The 21,001-nt window shown below is 40.6% G+C and overlaps 1 protein-coding gene across 1 annotated transcript in view; it reads left to right on the top strand.

The window, feature by feature from the left end:
• Positions 1-664: 664 nt before the first annotated feature.
• The window catches only part of LOC144591079 (bifunctional 3'-phosphoadenosine 5'-phosphosulfate synthase 1-like), a 48,132-nt gene continuing 27,795 nt past the window's right edge, over positions 665-21,001 (top strand). The window contains exons 1-5 of the mRNA XM_078395399.1: positions 665-776; positions 4,544-4,779; positions 6,762-6,900; positions 11,147-11,265; positions 16,548-16,661. Coding sequence (XP_078251525.1) covers positions 4,576-4,779; positions 6,762-6,900; positions 11,147-11,265; positions 16,548-16,661 — 576 coding nt within the window. The 5' untranslated portion in view covers positions 665-776; positions 4,544-4,575. The remainder of the gene's footprint in view (positions 777-4,543; positions 4,780-6,761; positions 6,901-11,146; positions 11,266-16,547; positions 16,662-21,001) is intronic.

Raw genomic sequence — 21,001 nt, 5'->3', positions numbered from 1 at the left:
TCCTCACTACATGTTCCTTGTCCCTAAATATCAACTCAAGAGAAATATGACAACTTGCAATCAATGCTTCCCATTTAACCCAAAGTTGAGCTTCCAACTTCATTCACCTCCTTAACATCGCGATCAACCACCAAAACCCTCACTGCCCAATTCGCAATTATTGATTTGGCAATTCCCATGCCTTTTTAACCAAATCAAATTTTGCACCCTTCAGTCCATCTCAGCATTATGGTGGCCCTGCCCCATCACATTCACCTTCCGTTCAAACCCATTTCCTCACCGCGTCAAATTTAAGATTCTCGTCCCTATTCTTCAATCATTAGGTGACCTTGCCATTTTTGTGCTGGCTTCTTGATAACTGAAAGGATATTGTGGTTTCTGCACAACTTTAACTTTAGCTTAAAAAAGGGTATTTAGAGTTTTTCAAGATAATTGTCTGGAAATGGAGTTTGCTGTTGGCCATTAAGTTCTGCATTCTTAGAGAAGTTCAGTGCAACTTCCCTAATTGATTTGCTGGTGAGTATTTATGTGCTTTCTATTTATGTGCTTTTATCAGTCTTCCAGCTATCAGTAAAGAGTTGTGCATTGGTTTTTTTTCCATAAGAAATAACTTTAATCATATTGTACTTGGCATTAATTTCCCATTATTGCAATCTTACAGGGTAAACAGAGAGCAACCAATGTCACCTTTCAGGCTCATCATGTCAGCAGGAACAAGCGTGGACAAGTTGTAGGAACCAGAGGTGGCTTTCGTGGGTGCACAGTATGGCTTACAGGTAACGTTTCCCTGTTCTGTCTACAAATGCTGCCAGGAGTTCTGTTAAATTCTGCAATATTGCCCACCTCTTCCCTGTTTAGCTCTCAAAGCAATCAAAAGTCTAGATATCCAGTGCCCTCCATAATGTTTGGGACAAAGACCCACCATTTATTTATTTGCCTTTGCACTCCACAATTTGAGATTTGTAATAGAAAAAATCACATTGTCAGATTTTAATAAAGGCCATTTTTATACATTTTAGTTTCACCATGTGGAAACCCAGCTATGTTTATGCATAGTCCCCCCATTTCAGGGTACCATAATGTTTGGGACACATGGCGACGCAGGCGTTTGTAATTGCTCAGGTGTGTTTAATTGCCTCCTTAATGCAGGCATAAGAGAGCTCTCAGCACCCAGTCTTTCCTCCAGTCTTTCATCACTTTTGGAAACTTTTATTGCCGTTTATTAACATGAGGACCAAAGTTGTGCCCATGAAAGTCAAAGAAGCCGTTATGTGACTGAGAAACAAGAATAAAACTGTTAGAGACATCAGCCAAACCTTAGGCTTACCAAAATCAACTGTTTGGAACAACATTAAGAAGAAAGAGAGCACTGGTGAACTTACTAATCGCAAAGGGACTGTCAGGTCATGGAAGACCTCCACAGCTGATGACAGAAGAATTCTCTCTATAATAAAGAAAAATCCCCAACCACCTGTCCGACAGATCAGAAACACTCTTCAGGAGTCAGGTGTGGATTTGTCAATGACCACTGTCTGCTGGCTTGGCAGAGCATCACCAGAGAAGACACCCAGCAACGGGTGATGTCCACGAATCGCAGACTTCAAGCAGTCATTGCATCCAAATTCAAACAAATGCCTCAAAACTCATTGGCCGGCTGATCATTCTACGGCAAGACGATGATCCCAAACATACTGCTAAAGCAACAAAGGAGTTTATCAAAGATAAAAAATGGTCAATTCTTGAGTGGTCAAGTCAATCACCCGATCTGAACCCATTTGAGCATGCCTTTTATATGCTGAAGAGAAAACTGAAGGGGACTAGCCCCCAAAACAAGCATAAGCTAAAGATGGCTGCTATACAGGCCTGGCAGAGCATCACCAGAGAAGACACCCAGCAACTGGTGATGTCCACGAATCGCAGACTTCAAGCAGTCATTGCATGCAAAGGATATGCAACGAAATACTAAACATGACTACTTTCATTTACATGACATTGCTGTATTCCAAACATTATGGTGCCCTGAAATGGGGGACTATGTAAAAACACTGCTGTAATTTCTACATGGTGAAACCAAAATGTATAGAAATGGCCTTTATTAAAATCTGACAATGTGCACTTTAACAACATGTGATTTTTTTCTATTACAAATCTCAAATTGTGGAGTACGGAGGCAAATAAATGATGGGTCTTTGTCCCAAACATTATGGAGGGCACTGTATTTCCTGCCAAGCTTCTATTCACATCCTAACTAAACATCAAGTAAATGTCAACAAGTCCTGGTTCAAAGTCAGTCCCAGTCTCGGTCCTGTTTGTTCATGTTTAGTTTTATTTCGGGATACAACGGGGAAACAGGCCTTATGAGCCACTGAGTTTTGTTGACCATCAACCACACTTGTTCTATATGATCCCATTTTTTTCAACCACACCGAACACAGTAAAGGGAATTTTACAGAGGCCAATTAACCAATTAAACCGCAATTCTGGAGGAATTGCACGTGGTTACAGAGAGAACGTGGAACCTTCACAGACAGCACTGTGGTTAGAATCACATTGACACTGTGAGCCAGCAACTCCACCAGCTGCACCACTGTGCTGCCTCTTGGATTATCTTTGCTTCCTTTTGCCTTGGCGTATCATTTTCAGTACTTCAGAAACATGACATGAAGCATTTCTGTCACTTCATGAATAGAAATACAGAGGCTACACTGCAAGATACAAACCACTGGTTAGCTGCAAAAAATAGAATGGTCAGGTTACAGTTGGCCAAGAAATACTTAAAAGAGCAACTACAGTTCTGGAAAAAGTTCTTGTGGACAGATAAGACGAAGATTAACTTATATTAGAGTGATGGCAAGAGCAAAGTATGGAGGAGAGAAGGAACTACCCAAGATCCAAAGCATACCACCTCATTTGTGAAATATGGTGGTGGGGGTGTTATGGCCTGGGCATGTATGGCTGCTGAAGGTACTGGCTCACTTATCTTCGTTAATGATACAACTGCTGATGGTATTAGCATAATAAATTCTGTAGTGCATAGGCACATCCTATTCATCCAAATTCAAACAAATGCCTCAAAACTCATTGGCCGGCTGATCATTCTACGGCAAGACGATGATCCCAAACATACTGCTAAAGCAACAAAGGAGTTTATCAAAGATAAAAAATGGTCAATTCTTGAGTGGTCAAGTCAATCACCCGATCTGAACCCATTTGAGCATGCCTTTTATATGCTGAAGAGAAAACTGAAGGGGACTAGCCCCCAAAACAAGCATAAGCTAAAGATGGCTGCTATACAGGCCTGGCAGAGCATCACCAGAGAAGACACCCAGCAACTGGTGATGTCCACGAATCGCAGACTTCAAGCAGTCATTGCATGCAAAGGATATGCAACGAAATACTAAACATGACTACTTTCATTTACATGACATTGCTGTATTCCAAACATTATGGTGCCCTGAAATGGGGGACTATGTAAAAACACTGCTGTAATTTCTACATGGTGAAACCAAAATGTATAGAAATGGCCTTTATTAAAATCTGACAATGTGCACTTTAACAACATGTGATTTTTTTCTATTACAAATCTCAAATTGTGGAGTACGGAGGCAAATAAATGATGGGTCTTTGTCCCAAACATTATGGAGGGCACTGTATTTCCTGCCAAGCTTCTATTCACATCCTAACTAAACATCAAGTAAATGTCAACAAGTCCTGGTTCAAAGTCAGTCCCAGTCTCGGTCCTGTTTGTTCATGTTTAGTTTTATTTCGGGATACAACGGGGAAACAGGCCTTATGAGCCACTGAGTCTTGTTGACCATCAACCACACTTGTTCTATATGATCCCATTTTTTTCAACCACACCGAACACATTAAAGGGAATTTTACAAGAGGCCAATTAACCAATTAAACCGCAATTCTGGAGGAATTGCACGTGGTTACAGAGAGAACGTGGAACCTTCACACAGACAGCACTGTGGTTAGAATCACATTGACACTGTGAGCCAGCAACTCCACCAGCTGCACCACTGTGCTGCCTCTTGGATTATCTTTGCTTCCTTTTGCCTTGGCGTATCATTTTCAGTACTTCAGAAACATTGCAATGTCTTTGTGAACAGTGGCACAGCTGGTAGAACTTTTCTAGTAGTTACATAATCCAATGATAGTGGCGTCGTCAGCTAAGCATGGCCATCAATATTTAATAAAGTAATCAGAAGTGTTGATCTTTGAATATTTGAAATCTCCAATTTAAAAAAAACAAATGCTGGAAATATTTAGCCCATCAAGTAACATCTCTAAGAATAACAGTTAATGTTTCAATGAATGATTTTTATGGGCTAATGGCATAAAATGGTTTTCTTTTTTCACTTCTGTGCTGCCTGAACTGCTGACTATTTCTAGCATTTTCAGTTTTCTTTTCGATCAGTCATCTGTTAACGCTGAAATGCTTTGGAATGTCCTGAGGATGTGTTTTGTAACATTGTTTGCAGAAGATATTTTTATTAAGTGTGCTTAGTTTATTTATAATTTTGGTTCTATTTGATAGGCTTGTCTGGAGCTGGTAAGACAACAGTCAGCATGGCACTGGAAGAGTACTTGGTTTGCCATGGGATACCTTGCTACACATTGGATGGTGACAACATTAGACAAGGTCTGAACAAAAACCTGGGCTTTAGCCCAGGGGACCGTGAAGAGAACATTCGACGTATTGCTGAAGTAGCCAGACTATTTGCAGATGCTGGACTTGTGTGCCTTGCCAGTTTTATTTCTCCCTATGCAAAGGTACTGCTCCATTTGTATACCTTCAAGAATTTTTTTTCTTACAGTTATTATTCATTTAATCTTCACCACATAAACATTTCACTGTTTAATTCGTGTTTGCAATATCATTCACATTTGCCTCCTTAATAAGTTCATAAGTTATAGGAGCAGAATTAGGCCATTCGGCCCATCGAGTCTACTCCGCTATTCCATTATAGCTGATCTATCTTTCCTTCTCAACCCCAATCTTCTCCCCATAAACCCCTGACACCCGTACTATAGACAATAGACAATAGGTGCAGGAGTAGGCCATTCGGCCCATCGACCCAGCACCGCCACTCTATATGATCATGGATCATTCACAATCAGTGGAATTTAGCCAGAGGGAGGTGATGCTGTGGAAGCCAAGTCATTGGGTATTTTTAAAGCGGAGAGTGACAGCTTCTTGCGCGTCAAAGGTTACAGGAAAAGGCAGGGGAATGGGGTTCAGAGAGAAAAATAGATCAGTCATGATCGAATGACGGAGCAGACTCATAACTTCATAAGTGATAGGAGCAGAATTAGGCTATTCGGCCCATCAAGTCTACTCTGCCATTCAATCATGGCTGATTTATCTTCCCCTCTTAACCCTATTCTCCTGCCTTCTCCCCATAACCCCTTCCATAGATTCACCGCCCTCTGACTAAAGAAATTCATCCTCAGCTTCTTCCTAAAGGAACATCCTTTTATTCTGAGGCTAGAATCTCCAGCCTAGACTCTCCACTCTCATCTATACATCCGCTCTATCCAGGCCTTTCACTATTCAGTAAGTTTCCATGAGGTCCCCCCTCATCCTTCTAAACTCCAGCGAGTAGAGGCCCAGTGCCATCAAACGCTCATCATTTGTTAACCCATTCCTTCCTGGGATCAGTCTCGTGATCATCTGGACCCACTCCAGCGCCAGCACATCCTTCCTCAGATATGGGGCCCAAGATTGCTCACAATACTCCAAATGCGGTCTGACCAGCGCCTTATAAAGCCTCAGCATTACATCCCCTATTTATGTATTCTAGTATTCCCGAAATAAATGCTAGCATTGCATTACCCTTCTTTACTACCGATTCGACTTGCATCGTGGATTATTCGATGGGTCTAATTCTGCTCCTATGTTTTATGGTCTCATGGTATGCATTTAGAATGCAAACTCCACATTTACTTGCTGATAACAATGTAATTACAATTATGAGCAGTAGATGGAGCCTTTGGAAACAGTTATTCTAAATTGAATTGGCATGTTTATTGCACAAAGCTTATGTTTGTCATTAATTTTGAGCACCATTGTTTGAACTACATCTTGGTATTATAAAGTATTTAAATTGCAGTTCAACCTAATCTGCCTTACAGAAAGTTTCTATCCCACAACTATCACTATTATGAATTTGCTCTCCCTTCCATAAGACATGAATCGAAACACGTTCTCTGCAAATTCCCCCACACCCTACCCACCCCTCTGCCTGCCCCCACTGCACCATTTCTTCTTCTGTCTTCTGTCTGCATTCCTTCCTTCCCCTTCCATCGAGCATTTGAATGTACTTTATGCAATCTTATGGAGGTGCGTGTGTGCCTGTACGTGTTTCTGTTTCTCTAAGTGGAAAGATTGAACCAAGGTAAACCCAACACATGGTTAAAAAAAAGATTGCTTCTCACAGAACATAAAATGGAAATGAATGAACCCAGGTAAACCAAAAGCATGGTTAAAATAAATAAAATTGTCTCTCACGTAACACAAAATGGAAGTTAATCAACCCAGGTAAACCCTGATTTATGGTTAAAAAAATAAAATGATCTCTCGTAACACAAAATAGAAATTAATGAACCCAGGTAAACCCAAGGTATGGTTAAAACAAATTTATTTCATGTACAATGGAAAACTATTATTTCACTAAAAACTATTGCCTTATAAAATGATGTCAGAATCTTCAATGTTTCTCATCTTGTAAATGGTGTAATCTTCTATTTGCCAGGATCGGAAAAATAGCAGAAGCATACACGAAACTGCTGGTCTGCCTTTTTTTGAGATATTTGTTGATGCTCCACTGTATGTCTGTGAGAGCAGGGACGTGAAGGGACTTTACAAAAAAGCCAGAGCTGGTGAGATAAAAGGTACGTATCAGAACAATACAAGCAGAAAATGGGCAAGCTTATAGGTGATGGGCTTGCACTGATGTGTAATTTTAATTTGTTTACTTAACTTTGATTTGTAGAAAATAAAATCTTTATACTGAAAAATACCTAATTTAAAAAACAGCTAATGATCACCATTCACTCTTTTCTACCTCCACCCATTGTTTCATCTTTCAAAGCTGTGAACCTTTGCATAGAATCTCACGCTAAAGAAAGAAGTTAATCAATTCAATGTGACTTTGTCAGCTCTTTGAAAAAACTATCCGAGTAGTTGCATCCCTCTTCTTATAATCCTTCAATTTTTCACGTGTATATATAAAGTTCCTTTCCAGATTACAATTTAATCTACGTCTATCAACCTTTCATAGTGTATTCCAATTCCCAACAAATTTTAAAAAAATAAAATTAATAGAATCTTCTGCAGCTCCCTTTCCTATTCATTTTTCAATTTAGGTGCTCTGGCATTTCGCCTTCCTGGCAGTGGCAATGGTTTCTCCTGCATTTCTCTCAAACACTTTCAAAATCTTTGAATATTTCCATTTAATTTCCCTGAACTCCTCTGTCCTTAAGATGTGATCAGCATTGCTAACTTGAAGAGATTTGAAGTTTGTGTTTACAAACCTGTTGCGCTACTGCTGCAAGAATTTAATTGTCCCGATAAATATGACAGGAGAACACTTTTGAGACAAACGTTTAAAAATCATTCAGTTTTTTGATGGTCAAGTGGTTTGTGACAGTTGACAAACATTGGTGGTATTTGAAAGTATCATTGACTAAGAAAGTCGTAGACAGTGGGATTCGAAATGTATTAGCTAATTGAATCTCCATTAATTGTTCATCAGTTCTAAACAGGGTCCCAACCCAAAACGTCTATTTCCTTTCATAGATTCTGCCTGATCTGCAGTTTGTTTTTTGCTCAAGATACCAGCATCTGTGATCTCTTCTGTCTCAATTGCTAGTTGCCTGGAAATAGGCTCTTGTATTTATGCACATATCAGTGACCGTCATCCACAGAAGAAAACCCTAGCTTATCTAGTCTTTCCTCTTAGTCCATTTTTCCAGCCCTGGCAATATCTGGTGATCGGAACAGTATGCAGATATGAAGTTGTGGTCTAACTAGTGTCATAAACAGTTCTATCTTAACTTCCCCACTTTTATAGACTATACCGTGGCTAATAATGTGCCTTCTAAATCATCGCTGATCTGTTGTGCTATTTTTAAGGATCTGTGGACCCTTTCTTCCTCACATTATTCAATATCCTCTCAGTTATTTTATATTTTCTTGCCTTGTCCTATTCATTAAATGTATTACGTCACACGTCTCCAGGTTAAATTTCATTTGCCACTTTTCTGTTCAATTAATTGTACCATCTATAATTCTATGCAGTGTGAAGATACCTCATAGTCAGCCATGTGGCCAATTTCTGTATCATCTGCAAATTTAATAGCATTGAAGGTTAAAAACAAAAAGCTGGAGTAACTCAGCAGAACATGCAGCATCTCTGGAGAGAAGGAATGAGTGACGTTTCGTGTCGAGACCCTTCATCAGACTGAATATAGATTTAGTTAGATATATTAATGAACTAACCTGCAATGTTTAGGAAGGAACTGCAGATGCTGGCTTAAACTGAAGATAGACACAAAAAGCTGGAGAATGGATGACGTTTCGGGTCGAGACCCTTCTTCAGACTGAAGAAGTGTCTTGACCCGAAACGTCATCCATTCTCCAGTTACTCCAGCTTTTTGTGTCTACAGTTTAAACCAGCATCGACAGCTCCTTCCTAAACATCGAAGGTTAGTTCAGTAATATATCTAACAAAAAGCATGGGAGTAATTAATGAGTAATTTGGAACCCTACTGATCACAAAAGCTGACTATTATCCTTCACTTACGTAGCGTTTATTCCTCCTTTCCCGTCCAAACAATTGCATAATGTTCGTTGTCCTTCAATCCTCTGGAACCTCCACTGCAGCCAAGAAGGACTAAAAAAAGCAGCAAGAGCCTCAACAATATTCTCCCTTGCTGCTTTTAATTACCTCGGATTTATCACATTGACCTTAGTGATGTATCCACTTTCATGGATGCTAAAGCCCTGAATAACATTTTATCACTTTTATGCGATCTAATATTTTTCACTTCCTCCCAAACTACATCATCCCACAATGGAAGTATTTATTAAGAAACTTGCCTAAACCTCTACACACTTTATACATCGATAGAGGCTTTCTCTGATCCCCACAAATCTTCTCTGATACTACAACAACATTTAGACCAGTAGAGCTGCTGCCTCACAGCGCCGGAGACCGGTGTTCAACATGTGCTGTATGCGCACCTCAGGTGCTGTATGTGCACCTCAGGTGCTGTGTGTGCGGAGTTTGTACATTCTCCCTATGACCGCATAGCACTGCTGTAATTTCTACATGGTGAAACCAAAATGGATAAAAATTGCCTTTATTAAAATCTGACAATGTGCACTTTAACTACATGTGATTTTTCTACTACGAATCTCAAATTGTGGAGTACAGAGGCAAATAAATAAATGATGGGTCTTTGTCCCAAACATTATGGAGGGCACTGTACATGTAGTAACAGTAGATGATTTACGAGCAACAGTAAAAACTACTGTTCTGAAAAACATAAAGCTATCAATCTTTAACGTGCTGTATCCTTTACTTTTAATTCTGGGCCCCTCTCATTACATTCCCTGACATGGAACAGACTACCGACACTGTGTTTCAAACTCTCCCATTACCTTGTACTTGGTAGGAAATGCATAAAATGGCCTCATTTGGAGTATCCTATTTTATTATTTTCTCTGTTTCATTGTGGGGCACAATAATCATCTGCTGAAGGAACTAAAAAATGGATGTTGTGTAAGCAAGATATTATAGTATAACAACTTGTTTCTTGTCGGTTTTTATGTGCCTATGCATGTGTTATGGAAAGCATCTGGCAAATTGGTTTTATTTATGAACAAACTATTTGCGTGGGAAAATTGTTCAGCAAAATTTGGTGAACATCACTTGTAGGATTGCAGTGATGGGGGTGATTCGAAATGTAAATTTGTGTGAGATTGAATGATCTTTGACATTTATGAATATTACTGAAGGTATGAAAGGTAGTGAAAAGTAAGACACAATTTTAGAGTGGCAAACTAACCAATAGTGATAGTTCAATTTTATTGCGCAACTCTTTTGATGCAGAAGCAAAGAATGCAGATGCTGGTTTATACCAAAAATAGACACTGGAGTATTCAGCTTGCCAGGCAGCATTTATGGAGAAAAAGGATGGGTGACATTTCGGGTTGTGACCCTTCTTCAGACTGACTAGACTTTTGTTAGAGTAATGTTTTGTTTACATGGCTCTGGGTTTTTTAAGAAAATTTGGATTCTAATCTCATCTAATATTCTTGCATCCATATACCAGCAAGTTTCACTTAGGAATTGGCAGCTCCACTTTCCTGTCTTTCCCAAGTTGAGTAAAGCCTGCTTCATTTAAACCAGATCTTTAATTCGGGTCACTTGTTTCCCATAGTTTTATGGAATTTTACTTCATAAATACAAATCCAGTTGTCTTTATGAAGCTAATTCTCCCTCCACTGCCACTTCTCCATCTTCTCTCCCCTCTCTCTTCCCCTCTCCCTGTGACCGTGCAGGTTTCCATGCGATCGGTTTAGTTTACGTTATTGTCACGTGTACCGAGATACAGTGAAAAACTTTTGTTTGCGTGCTACCCAGTCAAAAGAAAAACTATACATGATGACAATTAAGTCATCCACAGTGTACAGATAAAGGATAAAGGATATTTCAAAGGTCTCCAATGAGGTAGATAGGAGGTCAGGACCAAACTCTAGCTGATGAGAGGACCATTCAGTTGTTTGATAACAGCTGGGAAGAAACTGTCCCTGAATCTGAAGGGGTGTGTTTTCAAACTTCTGTACCTCATGCCTGATGGGAGAGGGAAGAAGAGCGAGTGAACAAGGTGAAATGGGACGCAGTAAGACGTGGGTTAAGCAGCCAATAACTAATCACTTATGTGTCTCCGGGTTCCTTGTGTTCCAACGGGAAATGGTTAACTTAAAAACCGAAGCTCCCAGTTTGCCAAGTCCATAATATGGATGTATACTTTCTCAGCACTATTGTATTGAAGTGGCATAACTCTTTTTATTAAATTGAAAAGTTAGTCACTAGCCGTGGAACTGTGATCTAATGTTGATTTCTTGCAGGGTTCACTGGTATTGACTCAGAGTATGAGAAACCAGAAGCTCCTGAGCTGGTTCTGAAGACTGATGTTTGCTCTGTCAATGAATGTATCCAGCAAGTGATTGAACTTCTTCAGGAGAGGGTAAGGATGTAGCTGTGCCTTTGAACGACTGAATTTTAAAGTGAGTCTTATGATACCATTGTTGTTGGCTGTATCCACAACAAAGATGAAACCAAGTTACAGGAAAGAGATCGAGAACCTTGTGTCATGGTGTCAGGACAATAACCTTCCCCTTAACGCCAGCAAAATGAAAGAATTAGCTGTTGACCGAAAGAAGCAAGAGGTGAACACAACCCGGTCCTCATCAATGGAGCTGCTGTAAAAATGGTTGAGAGCTTCAGGTTCCTTGGCATACATATTACCAGCAATCTACCCTGATCACTTCACACTGATGTGGCGATCGAGAAAGTGCAAAGACCTATTTACTTTCTTAGGAGCCTGAGGACATTTGACATGTCCACTAGGATGCTTTCAGGCTTCTATCGAAGCATCTCTGCTCTTGACCATCTGAATCTGCCCAGCCTAGCCCATCAGAAGCTCGTCACTATATTCCATCCAGTCCATCGTCACAGTGTATTGCATCAGGAAGGCTGGAAGTATTTGCAACCATGCCTGGCCATTCTGTTTTGTCTCCTGTCTTCTGAGAGAAGATACAGGATCTTGAAAGCCTAGATATCCAGACTTCCCACTTCTTCCCCACTGTGATCAGACTCTTGAACCAATCACCTCTTTCACACACCCTTCCCAGTGATGCTACCCAAAGCTGAGTAGCACCATGTACCTTGAGGATCTTTATCAGCATCATCTTTATTACCCATCAGCATTAGGAGACCAGCGAACATGAGATTCAACCCTTTAACTCAGTTTTGCCATTAGATCACGGTTGATCTCTTGTTCAACTCCTGTGGCTTTCATCCATATTACTTGATATACTTAGATATGTTGAAAATTTAAATTAACCCAGCAGTCATAACCTTTTTGGCGGAAATGAGTTTCAGGTTTCCAATTACCTTTGAATGAAAAAGTGCTTGTCTCCTTGTTTTGTGCATTATCGCTTCTGAGAAATTTGCTCATTTCGATCCTAGGTAACTTCATTTTAACCACCTCGTTTAGATCACTGCTTAACCTACTAAACATGCAGAAACAGTTGACCAGTGATAGTGCATTTATTTTTAAATTGCCAAGCCGTTTTACTAATAGAGAGTTTTCATTCTACTTTTCCAGAGGTTTTTCTGTAACTCTTCTGCATGACCCCAGAGATCTGATTTAAAAAAGGACATTTTACTGCCAACTCAAATGTGATTTTATAAAAGCGAATGTTTAGGCAGCAAATTTGCTGCAGCCAGAATTTAATGATAATGTTCTGCTTTAGGGGGAGGAGGGGGATGTAACTGATCCACTTCTTGGGAGGTAAACCACACGTTGGCTTTTCTTTGACTCCAGACACAGGACTTTCTCCATCCTAGAGTCACTCTGGTTTACCAAAACAAATAAGGATGTTTGTCCTTGTGGGAAAGAACACAAGTTGAGACCATCAATGTAAGATGATCACTGAGTGGTGAGAATGTGGAACTCATTACCACATAATGAACTAAAGGTAAACAGTGTAAATGCATTGAGAGGGAAGGCGGATGGGAACATGAGGGAGTAGACCCTTATGCCGCTATAGTTAGGTGAGAAAGGTAGGGATCACTTGTGGAGGTAGATTTAGATAGGATAACTAGCATTGACAATGGTCATTCAATCCACCCAGTACATGCTGTGTTTATATTTACCACAAGTCCCCACCACCTTTCCAATAAGTGGATCATTGGAAACTCCTATTCCCTTTCCCACTATGTACCAATCCAGCTTGCCCTTCAGTTCATCCGTCCACCTCGGCTACATTGTGCATAATGAGTTCCCCGTTCTTATTGCTCTCTGTGTAAAGCCCCCTCTCAATTTCCTGTTTCATTTCCTGGAGATCATTTTACATTTATGATTTCTAGTTTTGTTCTTTCCCACAAGGAGAAAAAAGATCTCTGTGATTTATTTTGGTAACAATTAACAACAATGTCATTCCAGAAAGGAGGAAGTCATGTGTCTGGAACTTGAGAGTCACAGTTAAAAAGATGCCAAAGTGTGGTTTACCACCCAAACAGCAGATTAAATGGAAGTTATTTTTTTCTATTGAAGCAGAGAACTGCCGTTTTAGATTTATGAGCAGCATGTTGCGCTCTATTCATGGGGGGATTATTAATGTGTAGGAATGCCCTTGTTGACAGCAAGCCTGCTTCGTACCACATTCATAATGCGGTTTTCAGATTTTCAATTTAGTTCAGAGGCTTCTAGCTAATTTAAGTGTGTTTTATTGGAGCAAAGAAAAGCACAATGAATATTCATATTGTTAGTTTCTAGCTTTATTTTGCTAAATTTGAATCAATTAGTAGACAGTGAAAATTTATAATGGCTCCTGCAAACCCAGCTCACAGCCCAGAATTCGGGGGAGGTCATGTTGAAGTGTTCCTTCCCTGATTGTACCAACCTCTGGACCTACAGAAATCTGAAAGAAAGTACATTGCTGGAAATACTTAAGTCTGGCGGCAGCTTTAGAGAGTGAAACAACATTGGTATTTCGAGATGATAAGTTTTATTCATAGCTGAGAAAAGATAAAGATAAACACAGTTTTAAATATAGTTTAGTTTAGTTTAGAGATACAGTGTGGAACCGGGCCCTTTGGCCCACCGGGTCCGCACCGGGTCGGACACGATTGCGGCACATTAACATTATCTTACCTACACAACTGGCCGTCTTTGGAGTGTGGGAGGAAACTGAGGATCTCGGCGTAAACTCACTCGGTCACGGGGAGAACGTACAAACTGACAGCACCCGTAGTCGGGATCGAACCCGAGTTTTCGACACTGTGAGTGCTGTAAGGCAGCAACTCCACCGCTGCGCCACTGTGCCACCCTGTAGTTAAAGGTAAAGGGAGAGTTGGTGCTCAGTTGCAGAGAGAATAAAAGACTTACACTGTGTGATAGGATAGAACGCAGGAGAAAATGAAGTAGTGAATAACATAAGGCAGAATTATCTATTGATTTGCTTTTTGTTCTAGTATCAAGAATCAAGAGTATTTTATTGTCATATATCCCAGATAGACCAATTAAATTCTTATTTGCAGCAGCACCACCACAGAATATGTAAAGATAGTACACGGCAATCAATATAATAATGTAAGTATATCTGTCTCCCTTTCACATTCTTTTTTGACACTTAGTCTATCCTGCCTACCGCGCAGACTATCCTTACTGTTCCTGATGCCACCTTTTTCCCTGATTTTTTCATTGTATCTTTCACTTTTCCCATTTTTGCTGAAAGTTCAGAAATTCTCTTTGTCGTATCCAAACCTCCACCACCCTTGCTGCAACTTAAAAGTGACTTGTTTTGTTTCCTGGGTTCCGATGAAGGATGTCCACTTTCCAAAGTGCATCACAGTGCTGCCTGACATCCTGAACATTTGCAGTATTTTTTGCTGCCTGACATCCTGAACATTTGCAGTATTTTTTGCTGCCTGATATCCTGAACATTTGCAGTATTTTTTGCTTTTATTTCTCTTCTCCAGGAACAACACTCTGTTTTTTTCCATCAATGCTAAATCTGCTCATTTCTTTGCAGACCAACACTTTGTTTTACTTAATATTTTTCTAATAAGCAGAATATTTTGCAGTTGCTCTTGCAATGCAACTTCTTGAGTAGCATGGCATAAATCTAACCTACTTATCAGTTTCTCATCTTGATGTCTAATACCAATCCATGGAGAATAGGGTAGAAACAAGGAACTATAGATGCTGGTTTACAAAAGAGGACACAAAGTACTGGGGCAGAGATGCTGCCTGACCCGCTGAGTTACTCCTGCACTGCATCTTCTCATGGAGAACAGGGTGTTCATTGGGGAAGTGGTGGGAGAACAATCTAAAGATTTGACTTTTAAAAAAGAGTGAATTCTGCATTTAATGTGTTTATCCTTCAGTATACATCTGTTTTGATGCACTTGTAAGTTAACGAGGTAGTCAAAGTGATGTAATGTTGTGGCTTACCACCCAGCCACACCCTCCAGCCCCTAGCATGAAGCGGATTTAAGTCAATGTCTTGTTGGATGTCTCTGTGATGGAGAATTTTCACCTTTCCTTCGAGGTTGACCATGATTTTGGCTGTTGCTTTCCCTGTACTCATCTTTGTAAAGTCGCCGTACTTGTAGATTGAAGTCACGGATCTTTATGAAATATCGTCTGCTCCATGGACCTGTAAATGACGTATTTGTGACAGTGGTTTAATAAGTCTGTAATTTGTTGATTTGCTTTTATTAACAACCTGTTATACTGCCTGTGAGCACAGGATGGCACTATAGGCCCAAAACTTCCAGTATTTTTGTGCTGTAGAAATTAGCTTAAACGGCCTGTCCCATTTGGGCGATTTTAAGGCGACTGCCGGCGACTAGGCTGTCGCCGACAGTTCGCCAGGGTGTCGCGGGCATGATCGTGAGGAGTCTTCCAAAGATCGTAGTGGATCGTAGTGGATCTCGGCGCATCGCTGAGAAATCAAACAGTTTGAAATTTCTCGGCGACAGCTGGCTTGTCGCCAGGTATCGTAGCTTATTGCGGTCGCTGTCGCATGCTGTCCCCAGGTTTGATCGGTTCTCTTAAGATGCATTTAGAAGCATATAATATTAAAATAAGCAAAGTCATTACAAAATACCATTAAATGCTTGTGTTTAACGGGTTTATTTACTGTCAGGACATTTGACAGGTAGATTGGAGGCGACAGTTTGACGGTCAGGTAAGCGTGGGAATTTTTGCGATGTTTTTGGCCTCAGCCATTACATTTAAAGTGGGCTCCAAACCCAGATATTCAACCCAGAAACCAGATATGCATCTCCCTTATATTTTCAAAGAATGCCCACACACTTTTCACAAAAATCCACTGAACCACTTTTTTTTTTTTAATACAGCTATTAGTAAACTGGAGGTAAATCCATTTTATTCCTTGTTACAGTGAAGCTTGGTTTTTAAGTAACCCATACAAGGTGTTATAGTTCAAAACTCTCAAGTACTTACCGACTTGTCAGTGATTTCGACGAAAACCAGGACGCCGGAGAAGCATTGACAGCGTGGGAATTTTCGCAGTGTTTCAGAAGAAGCTGTAATCTCGACCTGAATCGGCATTGTCGTGGTCATTGTCGTCGGGTAAAAGAAAGGTTCAGCGATCTGCTACGACTTTGACAGTCGCCGGCAGTCGCCAAAAAAATTGCCTAAGTGGGACAGGCTGTTAAGTTATCCAGTGTTGCTACTAACATGGTATTGTTTTTTTTTAATGTTTCAAATAGGACATTGTTCCTGTAGACTCTTATGCCGAAATAAAGGAACTGTTTGTCCCAGAAAACAAGATTGACCTCGCTAGAGCCGATGCAGACACCTTGCCAGCCCTGGAAATCGGGAAGGTAGGAGCATTCTTCGTACCACTTTTCACAGGTCCAGCTGGTGGTGGTGGCCCTCTTGCCTCAGAGAAGATGATAAGTTCAATCCCTGTACCAGAAGTTGAACCTGTAACCTAGGCTATCATCTGTGTTGGACCCGTACCTTCAACTGAGCTGCTAAACCAGGTGGAGGTGGATGTTAAAGATCCCAAGATAGAAATTGGTAGATGTGGGGATTAGTGTTTAACATGCATCATAAGCATTAAAGCATCTCATGTCGTACCTTACACCTTTTGATATGATTAGTTATTGTATGAAGACTGATTATTTCAGTGAAGATTTTTGTTCCTCTCGACCGATGCAATTCCCTCAGTACCTTCTATTCCAAAGCCGCTAACACTTTACCTTCTTATTCTGTTAGTTTGCCAAATATAATTTGTTGTGTTGCCTCTGTGACTAACACTTAATCCCTAGAAAGAGGATTGTTCTTTGGGAAGAACAATTTAAGGATTTGATGCATTTTTGATGCATTGGTTTTAGGATTCATTGAACCAGTTCCCTTAGTATTCTTATAAAAATACCAGAAGCAAAACATGCACAAAATAGATTACCTAGTTACCTCGGGAGAAGAGAGTACCAGAAGATTGGAATCCAACCAAAGTGAAGCCCTTGTTCAAAAACGCAAAAGGCAGGGAACTACAATAGTTTAAGAGCTATAATTGGCAAGATGCTAGAGTCAATAATCAAAGAGAAATTAAGTGTAATCATTTAGGAAAGCTGAACATAATTAAACCAAGCCAACGTGAATTTTTTGAAAGGTAAATAATGTCTGACAAATTTGCTTGATTTCTTTGAGGATTAACAGGGAGAGTTGTTAAAGGGGAACCTGTAGATGTAGTGTATTTTGATTTCCAAAAGGCATTTGAGAAGGTGCCGCTTGGGAGGCTGGTGCATAAATTTAAAAGCCCATAGTTTTGGAGTAAGTACATTAGAATGGATTGAAAACTGTTCGTCTCATAGAAAAGAGAGTTGGAGTAAATGGACCTTTATCAGACAGCATGGAAGTAATTAGTGAAATAGCACAGAGATCAGTATTTCAATTATTGAACAATGGCCAGCATTTGTTCAATATTTACATTAATGATGTGGAGGAAGAAACAGTATGTAAGGTTTCCAAATTTGAAGAAGGGTTCCAACCCAAAATGGAACCCTTCGTCAAATGCTCTCCAGAGATGGTATCCGACTTGCTGAGTTACTCTAACACTTTATGTGTTTTTTGTAAACCAGCATCTGCAGTTCCTTGTATCTAGGTGGAAGGGCATGTTGTGACAAGGATATTGTTTAGTTTAGTTTATTATTATCGCATGTACTGAAGTATAGTGAAATGCTTTTTGTTGCATGCTATCCAGTCAGCTGAAAAAACTATATGTGATTCTGCCTCAGGATACAGATTGAGCTAGTGGGTAAAAAGAAGGGGAAATGGAGTTCAATGTGGGGAAGGGTGAGGCCATGCACTTTGATAAGAGAATTCAAAAGGAAGATTATTATTGAAATGAGATGGCAAGTGAGTCAAGTACAGAGGGATCTAGGTGTTCGAGTGCATGAGTCACAAAAAGCTAGCAGGCAGGTCTGGCAAATAGTTAAGAAATCTTGAAATTTTGGCAACACAAGAAACTGCAGATACTTGAATCATAGAAACAGAAAAATAGGTGCAGGAGTAGGCCATTTGGCCCTTCGAGCCAGCACCGCCATTCAATATGATCATGGCTGATCATCTAAAATCACTACCCCGTTCCTGCTTTTTCCCCATATCCCTTGATTCCTTTAGCCTTAAGAGCTAAATCTAACGCTTGAAAACATCCCGTGAATTGGCCTCCACTGCCTTCTGTGGCAGAAAATTCCAGATTCACAACTCTCTGGGTGAAAACGTTTTTCCTCATCTCAGTCTTAAATGGCCTGGCCCTTATTCTTAAACTGTGACCCCTGGTTCTGGACTCCCCCAACATCGGGAACGTTTTTCCTGCATCTAGCCTGTCCAATCCTTTAAGAATTTTATATGTTTCTATAAGATCCCCTCTCATCCTTCTAATTCCAGTGAATGCAACCCCAGTCGACCCATTCTTTCATCATATGTCAGTCCCGCTATCCCGGGAATTAACCTGGTGAACCTACGCTGCGGTCCCTCAATAGCAATAATGTCCTCCCTCAAATTAGGAGACCAAAATTGCACACAATACTCCAGGTGCGGTCTCACCAGGGCCCTGTACAACTGCAGTAGGACCTCCTTGCTTCATTGCCTGCTGTACCTGCATGCTTACTTTCAGTGACTGATGTACAAGCACTTCCAGGTCTCGTTGCACCTCCCCTTTTCCTAATCTGACACCATTCAGATAATAATCTTCCTTCCTGTTTTTGCCACCAAAGTGGATAACCTCACATTGATCCACATTGTACTGCATCTCCCATGCAACTGCTCACTCACCCAACCTATCCAATTCACCCTGCAGCCTCATAGCATCCTCGCAGCTCACACTGCCACCCAGCTTTGCGTCATCCGCAAACTTGGAGATGTTACAATTAATTCCCTTGTCTAAATCGTTAATATATATTGTAAATAACTGGGATCCCAGCACCGAGCCTTGCGGCACCCCACTAGTCGCTGCCTGCCATTCTGAAAACGACCCGTTAATTCCTACTCTTTGCTTCCTGTCTGCCAACCAGTTCTCTATCCATGTCAATACCCTACCCCCAATACCATGTGGTCTAATTTTGCACACTAATCCCTTGCGGGACCTTGTCAAAGGCTGTTTGAAAGTCCAGATACACCACATCCACTGGCTCTCCCTTATCCATTCTACTTGTTACATCCTCAAAAAATTCCAGAAGATTAATCAAGCATGATTTCCCCTTCATAAATCCATGCTGACTTTGACCGATCCTGTCATTGTTTTGTAAATGCGCTGCTATAACATCTAATAATCGACTTAAGCATCTTCCCCACTACCGATGTAAGGCTAACTGGTCTATAATTCCCTGTTTTTTGTCTCCCTTCTTTCTTAAAAAATTGAGTTATGTTAGCTACCCTCCAGCCCGCAGGAACTTATCGAGAGTCTATAGAACATTGGAAAATGATCACCAATGCATCTCCTTGAGGACTCTGGGATGCAGACCATCAGGCCCTGGGGGTTTATCTGCCTTCAGTCCCAACAGTTTACCTAACACCATTTCCTGCCTAATGTGGATTCCCTTCTTCCTCCCTCCCACTAGATCCTCGGTCCCCTAGTATTTCTGGGAGATTGTTTGTGTCTTCCTTAGTGAAGACAGAACCAAAGTACTCGTTTAACTGTTCTACCATTTTGTTGTTTCCCACTATAAATTCAACTGTCTCTGATTGTAAGTGACCTACATTGGTCTTCACTAATCTTTTCCTTTTTACATATCTGAAGAAGCTTTTAGAGTCAGTTTTTATATTCCCCATAAGCTTTCTTTCATGCCTTCCTCCCCCCCCCTTAATTAACCCATTTGTCCTCCTCTGTTGAGTTCTAAATTTCTCCCAGTCCGCTTGCTGCTTCCTCTGGCCAATTTATATGCCTCTTCCTTGGATTTAACGCTATCCTTGACTTCCCTCGTTAGCCACGGTTGAGCCGCCTTCCCCGTTTTTTTTTTGCCAGACAGGGATGAACGAATTTTGCAGTTCATCCATGCGGTCTTTAAATCTTTGCCATTGCATCTCCACCGTCAACCCTTTAAGTATAATTTGCCAATCTATCCTAGCCAATTCCTGTCTCATATCTTGAAAGTCTCCTTTATTCAAGTTCAGGACCCTAGTCTCTGAATTAACTGTGTCACTCTCCATCCTAATGCAGAATTCCACCATATTATGTGCACTGTTGCCCAAGCGGCTTTGCACGACATTGATCGGCAACTACTCCTTCCTCATTACACAATACCCAGTCTAGGATGGCCTGCCCTCTAGTCGATTCCTCTATATATTGGTTTAAAAAACCATCCTGGATCCTGAGTGAAAAATACAGTGCTGGAGAAACTTAGCTGGTCAGGCAGCATCTGTGGAGGGAATGGTTCAGTTGGATTCACTGAGTTCCTCCAGCACCTTGTTTTCTGCTTAAAAATTTGACGTTGCCAAGAACTTCTTGTTGCCAAGAAGTTGGAGTTTAAAAATAGAAAGGTTTTGTTGCAATAATACAGGGTTTTGGTGAGGCTTTGCCTGTGATATTTCTTACAGTTTTGAACTCCTTGCCTTAAAAAAAGATAGTACAAAAAAAAGCAGTACAAAAGAGAATCACTGGGCTAATTTGAAGGTGAGAGGTTGTCCTACTGAGAGAGACTAAACGGTTTGGCCCTGT

Source organism: Rhinoraja longicauda, unplaced genomic scaffold (assembly GCF_053455715.1).
Source record: "Rhinoraja longicauda isolate Sanriku21f unplaced genomic scaffold, sRhiLon1.1 Scf000546, whole genome shotgun sequence".
NCBI classification, from domain to species: domain Eukaryota; kingdom Metazoa; phylum Chordata; class Chondrichthyes; order Rajiformes; family Arhynchobatidae; genus Rhinoraja; species Rhinoraja longicauda.
The sequence above is the reverse complement of the archived record's forward strand: the minus strand, read 5'-3'. Positions and strand labels throughout refer to the sequence as shown.